The sequence below is a fragment of the Natator depressus genome, chromosome 7 (assembly GCF_965152275.1).
Source record: "Natator depressus isolate rNatDep1 chromosome 7, rNatDep2.hap1, whole genome shotgun sequence".
Classification (NCBI taxonomy): Eukaryota; Metazoa; Chordata; order Testudines; family Cheloniidae; genus Natator; species Natator depressus.
In genome coordinates this window covers 72,073,346-72,089,394 of record NC_134240.1, presented here as the reverse complement: position 1 = coordinate 72,089,394, position 16,049 = coordinate 72,073,346, and the positions used below count along the sequence as shown (strand labels likewise).

The 16,049-nt window shown below is 42.1% G+C and overlaps 1 protein-coding gene across 9 annotated transcripts in view; it reads left to right on the top strand.

The window, feature by feature from the left end:
• Positions 1 to 16,049, top strand: part of LDB3 (LIM domain binding 3) — a 190,874-nt gene that overhangs the window by 152,334 nt on the left and 22,491 nt on the right. For all 9 annotated transcript variants that reach the window (XM_074958765.1, XM_074958771.1, XM_074958766.1 and 6 more), the window contains one exon: positions 3,807 to 3,946. In XM_074958765.1, coding sequence (XP_074814866.1) covers positions 3,807 to 3,946 — 140 coding nt within the window. The remainder of the gene's footprint in view (positions 1 to 3,806; positions 3,947 to 16,049) is intronic.

Below are 16,049 nucleotides of genomic sequence, written 5' to 3'. Positions count from 1 at the left end.
ACATACTCAGCAATGGCAGATACACTCGAATTTCAGATATGGTTTTATAATAAATGTAATTTATAATATCCCTCCGTACACAGCAAGTGTTGATCAGATTCTTTAAAAGTAAGTATGTTGCACTGTTTCTTGTGTAACTGTTTTCCCTTTGAATAATAAGGCTTAAAGTAATGAAAGATCTTCAGATTGGCTAAAACATACACTATCGCCTTTTGAAATCATCACATAAGGCCAAATTTACTACTGAGTTGTTTCCAGTAACCTTAGGATGCCACTGAAACAGAGTCCCATAAGCTCTTACATTTCAAAAAAATTGGTGTCAGTATTAGATTAAATGGACACTGTCTGTAAGGTATTTAGGTTGGGCTTTTTAGTCATTCTGTCTAGAATACAAAAAAGAGCAATGATTCTGTGTGAGTTCTCGCTATTCTCCAACTGAAGTTCAGTGCAGCTGGCAGCTATATGCATAAGACACTTAAGAGGGGACAGCAACAGGAAATAACTGTAAATGCAAACAATTTCATGAATTTTGATTCTGTGTTGTTGAGAGCAGCTTTCATAGTTACATAATTGTGGCACAATATAGCAGAGTCCACAGTAAACTCAAACTCATGAGAATAGTTTGTCAAAATCAGTGCCTCATATTCTCCATGGCACAATGGAACCAAATTCAGGCCATGTTTACACTTAAGTTATGTTGGCATAGCTAGGAATGTGTAAACGCAGTAATATCAGGGGGGAGTCTTATTTCTTATTTTATTCAGAGAACTGGTATAAGCTAGATGGGCAAAAGCTGTCTTTTTTCCAGTATAAGTTGTGTCTCCAATAGGAGGGTTTGCGAGGATATCTATTCCCTTTTACTGTCAAAACCTTTCTAGTGTAGACAAGGCCTCAATGGTCAGAACCCCTAAATCCTGCAGCACATGTGGATAAGAGTCTGAACGAGGCTTTGGGGATCCTCCCCATGTAAGGCTCAATGAAATAGTGGGACTGAAGGAAAAAAGGAGTTTGTAAAGCAAGCATGGTGTTGAGGAAAGCAAGTGAACTGTTTAGCCCCAGCAAGGGTTTAATTTACTCTTCCTGTATGGATTACGGAGCTTGCTGCAGAGCATAAACTTCAACATCTGCTGACTTCTGCCTGTTCTCCTCTTGCGCTTCTTCTTTTCCTTTGTTTTCCTCTTTACCCCTTCCCAAGGCAAGTTTTCTGTCTAATCTGATCCCTGACTCTCTGGTAGTTGTAGAATTGGGGCTTGAATAAACTGGAGAGTCTGCAGCCTATTTCCTCTTCCACAGTACATAGAGGAGCAAGGGCTCTTTACCTGCGTGGAGGCTGCTTGCTCAGCAGAGGGGAAGGAGAGCTAGAGCTAGGTGATTGGAGTACCATGTACATGGCCAAGTAATCTGATAGAGCATCTGGAAGAACTATGTGAGGAGTGGGGTGGGCAGGAGCCCTTGTTTGTAAACACTGTTCAGCAGGCATAGTCTGGGGTAGAGCAGGGAAATCATCTCCAGATGACCAGATTGCTTGAGTAGATAAAGCTGAAGATTTGCAAGCAGACAGCTGTAGATCCTTCTGGTACGACTGTAGCTCTTGGGACTCCTTCTGAGGTCTCAGGAACATCCCTGAACTCTTGCACCTAAACCAGAGAAGTCACCCTATGTTAGAGTGAGCTCTAGGGGCTGCAAAATCAAAGAACCACTGAAGTTGTCTGAGAGCTGTTATTCTGTGAAACAATTGAAGACAAGCCACTGAAACCAGCCACAAGCTCTGCCCTTCCCCTGGAGACACTCCTCTGCAACTGCACTGTGAGCAGGGAAGGAGGAAATGTAGCTGGTTTCATCTGTTCCTCTCACTGATTCCCATGGCTCAGATATCTCTCCCCCAGCATCCTGTTTCCCGTTAAAAGCACCTAATAAAATAAATCTCCAAAACCTACACTTGTGCAACATTCAAGACCACAAAAAAGTATGGGTGTGTATGTACTTATGTGCGTGCACACTAATCCACATGTTAACAACTGATTTAAATATTAACATTAGAGGTTGGGTGCGAGTACAAAATTAAGGTATTTTGTGAATGTATCTGAATTTGTGCACCCAGACAGCTGCATCCACACTTTTGACAATCTGGTCTTATAGCATAAGTAGGGTAATATATTTGCCATGAAAAATGTTCTTCAGTGAAATGTATCTACTTTTGCGGTCATCAAACATTTTATGTTTCTTAAAAACAGCATGATCAAGGAGATGGATTGAGCATAGGCCTGGGAACCAGAAATTCTTATTCCCACTTATTTCACTGGCTGTCCTAATAAAAATTGATCTTATATCCCAGTGTACTGGTAGGACCTTGCAATATTTAATTAATGTATGCCTCACAAGACCTCTCTGAGGTAAGTGGATGTTGAGTCCAGTGCTCAGTCCTCCAGACTAAATTGCATTCAACTCATTTAATTAAAGTAAAAAGGTTGCAAGTGTGAAGATCAGTAAATCCAAGCTGCAAATAATGCTGTGGTTTACTATTATCAAACTGAGGCCTTGGCTACACTACTGGGGTAAGTTGACCTAAGTTACGCTACTCCAGTTATGTAGCTGGAGTCGATATAGCTTAGGTTGACTTACTGCGGTGTCTACACTGCACTGAGTCAATGGGAGATGCTCTCCTGTCAACTTACCTTACTCCTCTCATTCCAGTGGAGTAACAGAGTTGACCAGAGAGCGCTCTGTGGTCGATTTAGCAGGTCTTCACTAGACCCGCTAAATCGACCCCCGCTGCATCACTCACAGCAGCATCGATCCCTGGTAAGTGTAGACATACCCTCAGGTTCATCACCTGTACCATAAGAAAGTGCTGGAGACATGAGTGCTGGAATAATTTTTATAGAGGTGCTGAGAGCCATTGAACCAAACTGTAAACCCTGTATGTGATGGAAACCACTTCAAGCCAGGGGGTGTGGCAGCACCTGTGTGTGGAGATAAACTCCTCAGGGGTGACTTTCCTCATTGAAATCCCTCACTGCTGCTATTTGGAATCCTTCAAAGAGTTTCTCAATCCAGGAGCATAGGGGAGAGATCATGTAATTGCAGATCAGAGGCTTTTGGGACCCTCTGAACTTAAACATTAGAAAAATAAATGAATAGATTATAATCTCATCCTAGACCTGGAAAGGGGCTAGTTTCAGAGATGAGATATATTTTTCTCCCTGCTTTCTAAAGGCCAAGTGCTTGGTCCCACTGAAAAGAGGTGGGTTACCAGTTCTCATAGCACTAGTATAAATCACTGAATTGTGTTTGATTTTGCTCCCATTTAAATCAGTAGCAAAACTCCCACTGATTTCAATGAGACCAGGAGAAGCCTCTTTGTAGGCACTAGGCAAATGGACCAAGAATCTCATTTTCAGATGCCTAGCCCTGACATCTGAAATGATCAACCCCTGCTAAATGGGATCTTCCTGCAGTTGGTCACGCTCAAAACTAGAGATTGATTAGGTCCCCTATTTGGCTAGTTTTCCCAGCCAAAGGGATTGATTCTGTAAAGTTGCCAATGTTAAAGATACACTGACAACAGGCTCTTTTTCCTCATGAAATTTGTTTTTAAAGCAGTCATTAAAATGCCAGTGATAGGGGCTGCACTGGCTGCCTTCATCACCTATAGTGACCAAAAAGGCTAATGAATCTCACATTCTTCTCTCTGTGCCATTAAGGAAGCATCCCTTGGGGTGGTATGGAAGCTGACAAATCTCTTGATTTCTTAATCTGCGGCTCTTGATGTCTGGAAATTGCTCACAGCTTTGCTTTGCTTTTAGAGGTACGGGCCAATCCTATACATCAACACCGGTTTTCCAGGGTACCGCTCCTTCCTCAGGCTACAGTGAAAGTCCAGTTCCTGCTCCAAAACCAAGAGTTGTCACTACTGCTAGCATAAGGCCCTCTGTCTACCAGCCAGGTAAGGTGATTTCAAAAAGGTGAAAGCGTCCATACTAATGTCCAGTAGCTTTTTATGCAGAAAATGCAAGGCCTTTTTACACACAAAGGACCAAATTCTGTTGGCCATGTTAGAAATTAGCTAATTTGTTCTGCCTAATTTCAAACCCACCCTAATATTGTGACTTCTGAATTATGTTGGGTTTTAATTCGGCTTAGAAGACACTGTCAGAGGAAAGGGACTTAGGAAAGGAGAAAGGAGGGGGTTAACAAGAAACCAGAGTGATCTAAATTTCCCAGTGCGAGGCATCTGAAATGCATCTGCAAACCACAAGCTGTGTACCCAGTAAGCAACAAGGGAACTTATGTGCACTTGAATATTGATAATAGGGTTTAAGAATGCTAGACCCTCTGTGCACCTAAATGTGTTAGTGAAACAAATGAGAGATGGCTTAAGGTATGACAGTCTATTAAATTGAGTGAGTATATTTGCAAAATAGGTAAGGCCATAAATCTAGCGTCTCAAACTTACTTCCACGTGTAAGGAATGATGTATTCTTGAAAAGCACTTTGTTTGCAATGTTTTGCTTCCCATTCCCTGCAAATCCAATTAGTGAGGGGTATATTTGATTATAAACTTATTTAGAAAATGTGTTAACTCTTGTTTAAATTTCCTTTGTATTAATGTGTTACAAGTGGAGCAAATCGACCACAAACCTCCAAAACCAACTATGACCAAATATGTGTAACCCAGATTGCACAAATTAAACCATAAGGACATAAAAATCTAAACATACTTACCAATAAAAAAAATGTATCCCTATCCATCCCAGTAACATGCTTAATTCAGTTAACAAATAAACGTATTGTACTCTTGGCAAGAGTGCTTCAAGGATGATTTACATCTTGCAGTCCAAGTAAATAAGAAAAATCTGCCAAATCTGCCTATAAATCCCAAGAGTCCAGTGTCCTCATCCATTCTAAAGTTCTGAGAGAGAAGAGAAGGTATCTTAAATTAAGAGGGAAGAGAGGCAAAAAGCTCTCATGGGGAGGTATAGATGTGACATAACCCAGCTAATATCTGACATATTTTAGGCTATTTAAAGGAACTATTATTTCATCATTGGTCTCAACATCATTAACAATAAAGCTTTAAACTTCTACTAATTTTGTTTTTAGTTACATATGCCAGTCCGTATTCTCTCACCACTCAATAGGAATAAATCCTATTGAAGCCAGTAGGAGTTACTGCTGTCCCGCAAAGGAGAACAAGGACCCCATTCATTTTTTTAAAGGAAGAGTGAATCTATTCCCATAATACAGATGAGAGCACAGAGAAGAGGATACCTGAAACATCTCTGGGATATCTGATGATAGACTGGGTGCTCAGTTAGAGTCCTGATGGACCTAATCCTGCAAATCCTGAGTACTCAGGACTCTCATTAAAGTAAATGAGTTTCAGAAGCCATTGCAGGCAGGATTTGGGCCCTAAATTAGGTGTACAGTTGGGCAGAGGGATGCCTTTATTTTCCATTGCCCTGGGCACTTCTTTTGCAATTCTGCAGATAGCTGTCTTTGTGCATCATTGCCCCTAATTGCAGACTTAAAATGTGTGCTTTAAAAATCAAGCCCTGCATGGGTCTCTGGACACAATGTACTTATTTCAAATCTTTATATTGTCTATGTATATTATTCCATGGGTACCACAGGAGCATAATGTCCCCCAGAGGGCAGGAGGAATTCAGAGCCAACATTCAGAACATTCATGCTATCTATTAGAGAGAAAAAGAGGAAAATGCAAATTGTGGTAACCCCGGCAGAAAGCACCCTCCACTGGTAGGAGCTTGAGAACAATCACAAGGAGATATTTTAATATCTTATGAATCAACCCCCCCCCCCCCAGGTTTCAGATGCAGGAGAGACTGTATTTTAGAAAATAAAAATAAGAAAATAAAAGCGTTTAGACCAAAGGCAATTTATTGTAGTCACTCTACAACATATTGCTGCTACTTAATGTGGTAGCAATTGGAGACTACATTTCTGGATATAAATTGGCACTACAGGCAGGAGACCTGGACTGTTCAACAAGGAATTTATTGCTTAGAATGGGGGTTGAGAAAACAGCTCTGTGGTGTTTATGGAAGTGATGGACCGACAGTACTGATTTAAAGCCAGCTGTCACATAGTGCCATTAGGCATAGTGGAAACTTCCCCTCAGAACTCTGCCAGTGCATACCTAGCCTGCAGTATGTATTGCTATTCCATTTCTGAGCAATATGGACAGCTATTCAAGGACCAGACTTGAGATCACTAAATCCATTTCTCTCATGTCATCTAAATGCAACCTGAGCTTCATTCTTCAGAGGTAAAAGTCTTCTAATTTACAGAGCCACACTCCCATTGTAGCGACTTGGTTCTCTGGCTTCATTTTCTACAGTCCACTGCATGCAATGGTGAGACAGTGGAGACTGTTACCAGAATTTGCAGCTCACTGAGGCATTGGGAGATCCCAGTCCCTTGAGGAAGATTAGGTGTTTGGAGGGAGTTATTTTTCATTCATGACTATCAGCCACTTGCAGCCTTTTAGCTGGTACCACAGTATTCCAAATCTCACCCTTGTCATAAGTTTCTTCTGCAGAAAAAAAGAAGCAACAAACCAGTGTGCGACAATATTTCACCTCCTCAGCTGCAGTGGTTGAGACTCTAGAATAAAGAAAACTAAAGATAATTGGCATTGTGAGGGCAGTCAGGATGCCAGGGCATTCCGTAAATAGGCAACCCAGGATTGTGACGGTCACATTGAGACATCTGTCCACTTTGCTTCTAGTAATTTATATTACCGTAGAGCCAAAAGTCAGGACAGATCTTTTTTCCTGTGTGGAATGAACTTCTGATCTTAGTCCAGTTCTTAGAATAAAGATATATATGCTGCCAAAACCATCAGCACAGTTGGTTCTAATTAGCACCTATAGACTGAATAGGTATCCCATCTGAACTAATCTTTGTCCTGTAGAAGTAGTCTCACTAGCTCAAAAAAGGATTACATCGGTGGCAATGTGAGGAAGCTTGCACTATCAGCTGACAGTACTAAGGCTGTACCAAGGATAAATATGAGTTCATTTCTCTGAGTTGTCAGTCTGACACCTTTCCAAAGTGTGAGATTCACTTTTAAAATATCTAACTATTGATTGTGTCTGTTCATACCGTAAGGCATTTTCTAGTTGTTGTAATTATTTATTCAGATTCCTAGTACTCTAAACAAAAGTGTGCCCATCCCAACCTCTGGGTGCCTTTGGGAGTCTATTTAATTATGTATATGTTAAGGCTCTGATTCATCAAGGTTCCATAAAAACCGGTCTAACTTCAAGCATGTGACTAATGCCTTTGAAGTCAATGGGACTATTCATGTACTTAAAGTTAGGCTTGTGCTTTTACACTTTGCTGAATTGGGGCCTAAGAGACTATTATCAGCAATTACCCTCAGATCAAAATACCCATCAGTGTTACAATCATAGAATCATAGAATATCAGGGTTGAAAGGGACCCCAGAAGGTCATCTAGTCCAACCCCCTGCTCGAAGCAGGACCAATTCCCAGTTAAATCATCCCAGCCAGGGCTTTGTCAAGCCTGACCTTAAAAACCTCTAAGGAAGGAGATTCTACCACCTCCCTAGGTAACGCATTCCAGTGTTTCACCACCCTCTTAGTGAAAAAGTTTTTCCTAATATCCAATCTAAACCTCCCCCATTGCAACTTGAGACCATTACTCCTCGTTCTGTCATCTGCTACCATTGAGAACAGTCTAGAGCCATCCTCTTTGGAACCCCCTTTCAGGTAGTTGAAAGCAGCTATCAAATCCCCCCTCATTCTTCTCTTCTGCAGACTAAACAATCCCAGCTCCCTCAGCCTCTCTTCATAAGTCATGTGCTCTAGACCCCTAATCATTTTTGTTGCCCTTCGCTGGACTCTCTCCAATTTATCCACATCCTTCTTGTAGTGTGGGGCCCAAAACTGGACACAGTACTCCAGATGAGGCCTCACCAGTGTCGAATAGAGGGGAACGATCACATCCCTCGATCTGCTCGCTATGCCCCTACTTATACATCCCAAAATGCCATTGGCCTTCTTGGCAACAAGGGCACACTGTTGACTCATATCCAGCTTCTCGTCCACTGTCACCCCTAGGTCCTTTTCCGCAGAACTGCTGCCTAGCCATTCGGTCCCTAGTCTGTAGCGATGCATTGGATTCTTCCATCCTAAGTGCAGGACCCTGCACTTATCCTTATTGAACCTCATCAGATTTCTTTTGGCCCAATCCTCCAATTTGTCTAGGTCCTTCTGTATCCTATCCCTCCCCTCCAGCGTATCTACCACTCCTCCCAGTTTAGTATCATCTGCAAATTTGCTGAGAGTGCAATCCACACCATCCTCCAGATCATTTATGAAGATATTGAACAAAACCGGCCCCAGGACCGACCCCTGGGGCACTCCACTTGACACCGGCTGCCAACTAGACATGGAGCCATTGATCACTACCCTACACTACACTACAATATATATAATCTCTCCCTAGAAAACCCAACCCAAGAAGGTTTCTACAAGCCTGCCACCCGCATGGTTGTGGATGATGACGGAGGCTATTTTTCAGAAAGAAAGCATGGGATGAGATCCTCAGCTGGTGTAAATGAATTACAATGGAACTACACCAATTTAAATCAGCTGAGGATCTGGCTCGTGTGGGCCATTACTAATAAGAGGCTGTACTTCAAACCAGAGGGGTGGCCACTAATCCATGCTAATCCCTCAAAGCACTGTTATGCTGCTAGATGTTTGCCTTGTTTGGTGCCTCTGGGAAAAGCATACTTTGCACATCTCCTGGTGTTGAACAGAAATCATTTTTTCAAATATCATCACCCCTTTGACAAGAAGGATTGTTGTTCTCTATGAATGCCACTAGGTGGCAGGAAATACCTAGCTCTCTCTCTTTCAACTGTGATTTTTTAGACTAGGACAGTGCTTGGGTGTACAGAGCGATTTATAGGGCAATCTTTTATTCCACAAAGCAGTGAGATAATTGAGAACAGTAAAAGATAAAGGAGATCTTTCCTTTTAACTCCTTTGATCAAATAGAATGACTCACATGTGTAAAATTACTCATGTGTAAGTGTTTTCAGGATCGAGGCCTAAGGCTGTAAACTCTCCAGGGCAGGAACTGTATCTTCCTGTGTGTAAGTGTGAGGACAGTGTCAAGTGAGTTCTTTGGAGCAGCCATTCTCATTTACCAGATATTTGTACAGTACCTAGAACAATGGGGCCCTGACCTGCATGAGGCCTCCAGGTGCTAGCACAATGTAAATGATTACTACTACTACTAATAAATTGTGTTTGCTACCAGAAAACTACTATGACAACTATCAATAATGATGCATCAGATGAAAAAAACCTTATGTGGTAATTGCATTTGTTAGTTTCTTTCTGGTGGTATTTTAAATTCAGAACATGCAGAACAAGTGCATAGGTCAGTGCACAGATCATTATAGGGTCTAAGAGAGTAAAAGTATCTGAACCTAAATAAATGGAACTAGGCTCTGCTATTTTGGAAGCTAGTCTTTTTTTTTTTTTTTTTCCCCATCAGAAAATTGTTTGTTGGGCCTAACTGCGACCCTGAATGTGAGTAGGAGGGTGAGAATTGGCTAAGTCCTGTGGCGGCAAGGACTCAACTTCTCGTAATAGTGGTTATAGGAGTAGTTTCCCCATTTCCATACATCAGAGAAAATAACAAAGCTTATCCTTTCTTTTGTGTTATTGGAGAGGCACAGGGTGTTTAAAAGTTGAGTGACTGAATCATTATAAGAGTTGTTTTTTTAACAGGATATGGGTTAGTTGGGTCAGTCTGTTGGCACATTTTGTGAATTTTACATTTTATATGTTCAATCTAGTACTTCTTGTAATGGCACTGAGAGTTGGAGATCTGAAGGCTAGTGAAATAAAAATCAAAGGTGAATTTGTATGTGTAGAGCTACAAAGGTCAGAGTAACATTCCAGGTGAGCCAGGAAGATGTTTGAAAACTATTTATAAGGTCAATATTACTATTCCTTCCTCATCAGAATGGCTGGAATCCCAAGGTTGGTGAAATCATTCCTAGCAGATAGTGACAACACTCTGCTAGAAGTAAAAACAATTATAATAATCCCAATTTGTTTATATGGGGGGAAATATTTTGTACTGAATCCTGGCTTTCAAGATGAAATGATGAATGACTGAAAAGTTATAATTATCTTGTGAGAACTAAAAGCAGGTTATGGACACTCATGACTATCATTTTGCACCAGTTCTCCAGCCAATGTATTACAGTGATTGTGACATGATTCACCATATTGCTTTATTTTTTAATGGCAAGTGGGTGGGATGGAAAATCCAGAGTGAGAGACCCTTCCTCATTTCAGTTCATTTTACAGAAGAGACCCTGGGAAGAGTTGAACCCAGGTCCTAGAGGTTAAAAGGAGAGCATTATAACTATTACTGATCACCACCTCCCTACTCCTACACTTAGCCCACTCAGGGTATTTTTAATTGACTGTAGTTCTTGTCTGAAGAAGCAGTTATGTCACAGTTATACACACGTGCTGTCTGTTGAGATAAAGAAAGCTGCTAAAATGCGGGGATCCTAGTGCAACTTAAGAGTGATGATGAAAAAGCACATGCAGCATCCTTGTCTGCAAAGAGGCAACTGGCTAAATACTCCCGGGTTAAAACACACTGAGTTAGTATCTCTGAGCCGAGAAGGATACTAATCTTGATAATTTTAGCTAGTGTCAACCTAAGAGTGGTACTTATACTGCTCACTGGTGCTCCCATTTGCTCTCTGACTGAAAAAAAGTTTACTAAAGGATGTTGCTATTGAAGCTTAGTGTCTGACTATCTGTGAAACTTGAGATGATATTATCAGGTCTTCTGTGGTATACATTGGTCTGTTATGCTTTACATGAACAAACTGACTTTTGGGGAAAAAATTCATCCATAAAACTGAGTGAGCGAGAAATCACTGTCTTTAATTATAGAGCCCCATAGGTGGGAGCCATTTGAACTCATCAGTTAGGGATTAAATATTGCTTTCTAATTCTAACTGTCTTAATACCATAATAGGTAAATAGTTACAGCCCCAGGGCTTTAAGAGATTGAATATAAACTCCTTGTGCTGAGATCTTTAAACACTGTTTACAATTCCAAGATGAAAAAAAGAAGCCTAAAGCTAAGGTGGGATGCATGATTATGAAACAGTGAAATGGCTGATGCTGCAGTATAGGAAAGTTTTTTAGAGAAAATGTCTTACAGTCCTGTTTGAACTCAGTAAAAAGAAAAAACAGATATCGTTAGTGTGATTTTAGTAGAATGATGTACATACAATTCAAGCACCTGTAATTCCCAATAACCAATGACTGTCATTCTCTTACACATGGGAGGGTGTGAGCAGAGGGAGGAGTGTTAAGCACTAAATAATCTTCTCAAAACTTTATTTTCTGTAGAGATCTGTGTTATAGTCCAAATTTCTTCCTGCCTCAATTAAGGTACTGTCCCACCCCCTACTCTGCACTGACCTGGGGTGTTCTGTATTCCTCTCAGTGCCTTGAGCCCACCCGCTCTCCCCAACATCATCATCTTATAAACAAGGTGGCCTAGAGTATAGAGCACTGGACTGGGACTCAGCAGGCCTCTGTTCCTTTCCCAGCTCTGCACTGGCCTACTGAGTGACCTTGGGCAAGTCACTTCACTGCTCTTTGCCTCAGCTTCCCCATCTGTAAAATGGGTATAACAATACTGTTTTCCTTTGTAAAGCTCTTTGAGAACCAGTGATGAAAAGCATTGTATAAGAGCTAATTATTATTACTATTATTTTATTTTAGCACATTCTCAAAGCCCCATGCCATGTCGTGGCCAATATCTTCCTGAGGAACAGAGCTTACTTTGGAGCTACTGCTGCTTGGTTACTCTTAAATTTCACTTCTTCAAAAGTAGAGCTTGCCACCTCTGCAGAAATCTCGGCCCTGCTAGAGTGGAGAGGCTAGGATTTTTGTCACGCTTGCAGGCATTTCTAGAAAATCTTTAGCCAGTCTTATTTAAAACAAACACACACAAACCAGAACTTTGAGGAAATCTGCATAGCCGCTACTAGCACAGCAGCTGACTCCACTTACGGATACTGATTCCACAGTTACAGCTGTAAGTGAGGAGAGACTGAGACGAGGAGGACCTGGGATGTGGGGGCAGGAGGTAGACAGTGACTGTGACTGTGTCAAGGAGCTGAGGGTGGATGCAGGGGCTGGGAAGACTAGGACTGGGATAGGCTGGAGGGGCCAAGGGCAGAAGGGCTGAGCCTTTGAAGGTGGAGACGGGAAGAATGGACTCTGGCAGCTAGAGTACATTCTCCTCAGAACCTGTCATAGAATCCAGGATTCCTGAGTGGCACCATTCCTTTGCAGTCAGCAAATAGCTGTGAAATCCACTAGTAAAATGTTTGCCTTTTCCTGCTCTAGTGGCTGGCCTTCGAACGGGATGACAGCTTACTACAGCTATAAGTTATTCTGTTAACTCAAGAAGCAGAGTTCTGTACTGTGGTTCTAACCCTGCTGATGAATCACATGGCAGTCAGTATAACTGCACCTCATGGAATTTCTGGGGTTTTTAGTTTGCTTTTTTAAAAACCCAAGAAATGACATGCAAAAAACTACATTAGAAAAATAATCAGATTGCAAAAACAAGCATGCAAAAATTAGGAAATGCCAGTAGTAAGGTTGCCTGTTCAATAAAATATTTTATTGAGCTGCTGTTACAAGGATCAGTGTGGCCTGTGTTAACTATATTCATTGGTTTCTCATGTTGTAACTTAATTTATCCAGGGGTGGTATGCCTTAAATTACCAGAGGGTCAATGAGGTAAGAAAAGAAGGGAGGAAAACATTGATCTAGATGGCATTGTTAAAGAAAACTACTTGCACTGATATTGTCAATAAACAAAAGAAAGACTGGGAGGAGATGAGTCTAGTTTGTTTAAGGTCTTTATTTTTGTGGGGAGAAGGGTCATTGTTGACGACTATTTTACTCCCACTATAGAGGCTATTGAAGCATCAAAGTCTGTCTGTCAGAACACAGTATCAAGAATCTGCACAATGGTGACATTCTCCAAAAGCAGTTGAGTTTCAGTGAAGAATGGGGAGAGATCGGGAAGCCAACATGCAATGCCCACAGCTGGTCTGTCAATGAGTAATAGAGGGTTTAATTGCTGCCAGTGGATCAGATCTAAATAATTCATTAGAAGAGTAAGCTGACTTGGAGAAGAACCAGAAACAAGTAAGAGGAGGGGCCATTTCAGAAAGCTAGGAGGGCTCCAAAGCTTTTAATAGTAGGGGATGTAAAGTAGGAGCCAGGAAGCAGCATGACTAAGAAGGTGAAATACTTTCCATTCCAGACAGTGAGCCCCCTGCAGCCTCTTCTCTTAAAGGTACACACTGCACTGTATTAGAGCTGCAGGCCTTGCTTGTCGAAGGATGGAGAATTTGCCCTGACAAGTTCTTTTGAAAATTCAAGATTTTGTTGAAGCAAAAAATATATAAATAAATAAAATCTAATCTCTAACCAAACTACTAAGGAACATTCTACGGCGTTTTAACACTTTCAGAAAGAAAGAAAGATAGATAGATATTACATGTTTATCTGACTATGGCACTGAGTTCTGCAGGGCTAAAATACAAAAGTCTTTTGCATTTTATCTTTGGTGGGGAAATTTACCCAAAAAATTGTGCCAGTAATTGCTGGGAGCACCAGCATAGACAGGGCTCTGGCAGCTTCTGGCATTTTTACTGATGTTTTAGTGAAACCCAGCTCACCCTTTGCTAGAGCCCCACTTACTCTTTCTTTCATTTCTGTTCTCTACCTCACTCCCTAACATCCCTGCTCTATTAATGTTCCTAAGTCAGATAGGGGAAATCGGGATGGGCTCTTCACATCCTCACAGAGCATGCCCTTTCTGAGGCTATGGCTACACTACGCAGCTTTTAGTGACACAGCTGTGTCGCTACAGCCATGCCGCTGAAAGGCGCACAGTATAGCCGCTGTTTGTCAGCTCTCCTGCCAATAAAAAACTTCCACCCCCAATGAGTGACATTAGCTTTGTCAGCAGGAGAGCGCTCCCACCGACAGCATTGTTCACACCGGCGCCTGTAGTCGGCAAAACTTTTGTCTTTTGGGGGGGGGGGGTGTTTTAATACCTCTGAAAGACAAAAGTTTTGTTGCTCAGTTGCCAGTGTAGACATAGCCTAACTTGACACTTCCCTGTTGGTGAAAAACAAGAGCTTTGTCAGTAGAGGAAGCTCCCTGAAGAGAGAGGCTGATAGCGTGGCTCCTGAGACAGCTTCAGGGACAAGTCCCTCTCCATCTCTTCCTGACCCCTTGCCATCTTTATGGGAAGTTTGTCAGACTTGGATTGCTTGTCTTGAGGAGAAGCATGTCCTCTAGAGCAGCGTTTCTCAAATGTGGCCACCATGGCCGCATGCGGCCACCAGGGGGGAAGTAGCTCTCCCTGTTGCTTCTGGATGCACTGCCTTGGTGTTGGTTGCTGGGGCCACCAGCAGGGATTGGGCCTTGCCCCCCTCTGGAGTCGCCTGGGGCACAATGCTGAAGGAACAGGCAGCCAGCAAGTTCCCCACTTTCCATGGGGCAGTGGGGTTCAGGCTTTGGGCTTCTGGATACAGGGCTTCAGGCTCCGTCCCTGGGTCCTGTCCTCCAGCTGCAAGGCCTTGGGCTCTGGCAGCGGGGTTTCAGACTCCAGCACCCCTGCTGCCTTCCTAACACCCCACCCCCATCTCCCCTGACCTGCATTGCCTTTCCCAGCCCTCCCTCCAGGGCTTAAATTGTCCCCAGGCTTGCCAGGGCTGAGTAAGTCTGCTGTGAAAAGTGATACTTGTATGTTTGTAAATATCACTTTTCACAACAGACTTACTAGCTCGTAATAAATAAATGACAATGATTTGGACATGTAGATGTGCATAGTTGTTTGGTTTTCCTAAAGCTAATTAAATATTTTAGGAAAAAGTGTGAGAGCGGCCACCAGCAAGTTTTGTCCTGAGAACTCCTGCCATAGAGTTAGAGGTCATTACTGGGAGGGGCAGCATGGGGGCCATGCAAAAACTAATTTCACCCCGCTGATACTCACTCCTTCTTGTTAACTGTTTGAAATGGGGCACCTTGATTACATTGGCCTCATTAGCACTATAAAAGTGATTTCCACCCCTTCTTGTCAACTGTGGAGAATAGCCCACTTCCACCTTAATTGAATTGGCTCGTTAGCACTGATCCCCCACTTGGTAAGGCAACTCCCATCTTTTCATATGCTGTGTATTTATACCTCTCTACTGTATTTTCCACTCCATGCATCTGATGAAGTGGATTTTAGCCCACGAAAACTTATGCCCAAATAAATGTGTTAGTGTCTCAGGTGCCACAAGGACTTCTCGTTGTTTTTGCTGATACAGACTAACACGGCTACCACTCTGAGATCTTTTTCTCTATTCCTCAAGTATGACTTTCCCCTGCTTCCTCCAAACAGGAAATGCTGTATGCTCCCAATAATTGCTCACTCCCCTCTAAAGATGGCTGTGAATTCCACAGACTCCTCTGCTGTTCAGTTTTTCTTCCTTAGCTTGTCAGGAGTCTGTGCTGAACCCAGTTGGTGAACCAGAAAGCACTGAAAACAGGAAACACTGTAGCTCAGTGGTTCTCAACCAGAGCTGGAGCGTTCTGTTGTATATTCTTCATTTAGCATTTTGTTATGGTGAAAATGACGTAGGTTTTCTGCAAAATTAACAGAACATTGTTGATATCTGATCCTACATAGGAAGTTATAATCTGTTGTAGCAAGTTTGGTATAAATCTGTGCAGTCTTTAGTCTGTAACATGGATCCAAAAAAAGGTGAGACATGTTGAGTTAAATTTCTCGAGTGATTTTTTTTTTTTAACATTCATGTGTTATCCCAGGAGGACTTGTCAATTCAATAAGTACCTTCCAAAATTCACATACACTTCAATTAGTATTTTGGTGTGGTGTTTTTTTAAAACGGCAATCAGTTTGAC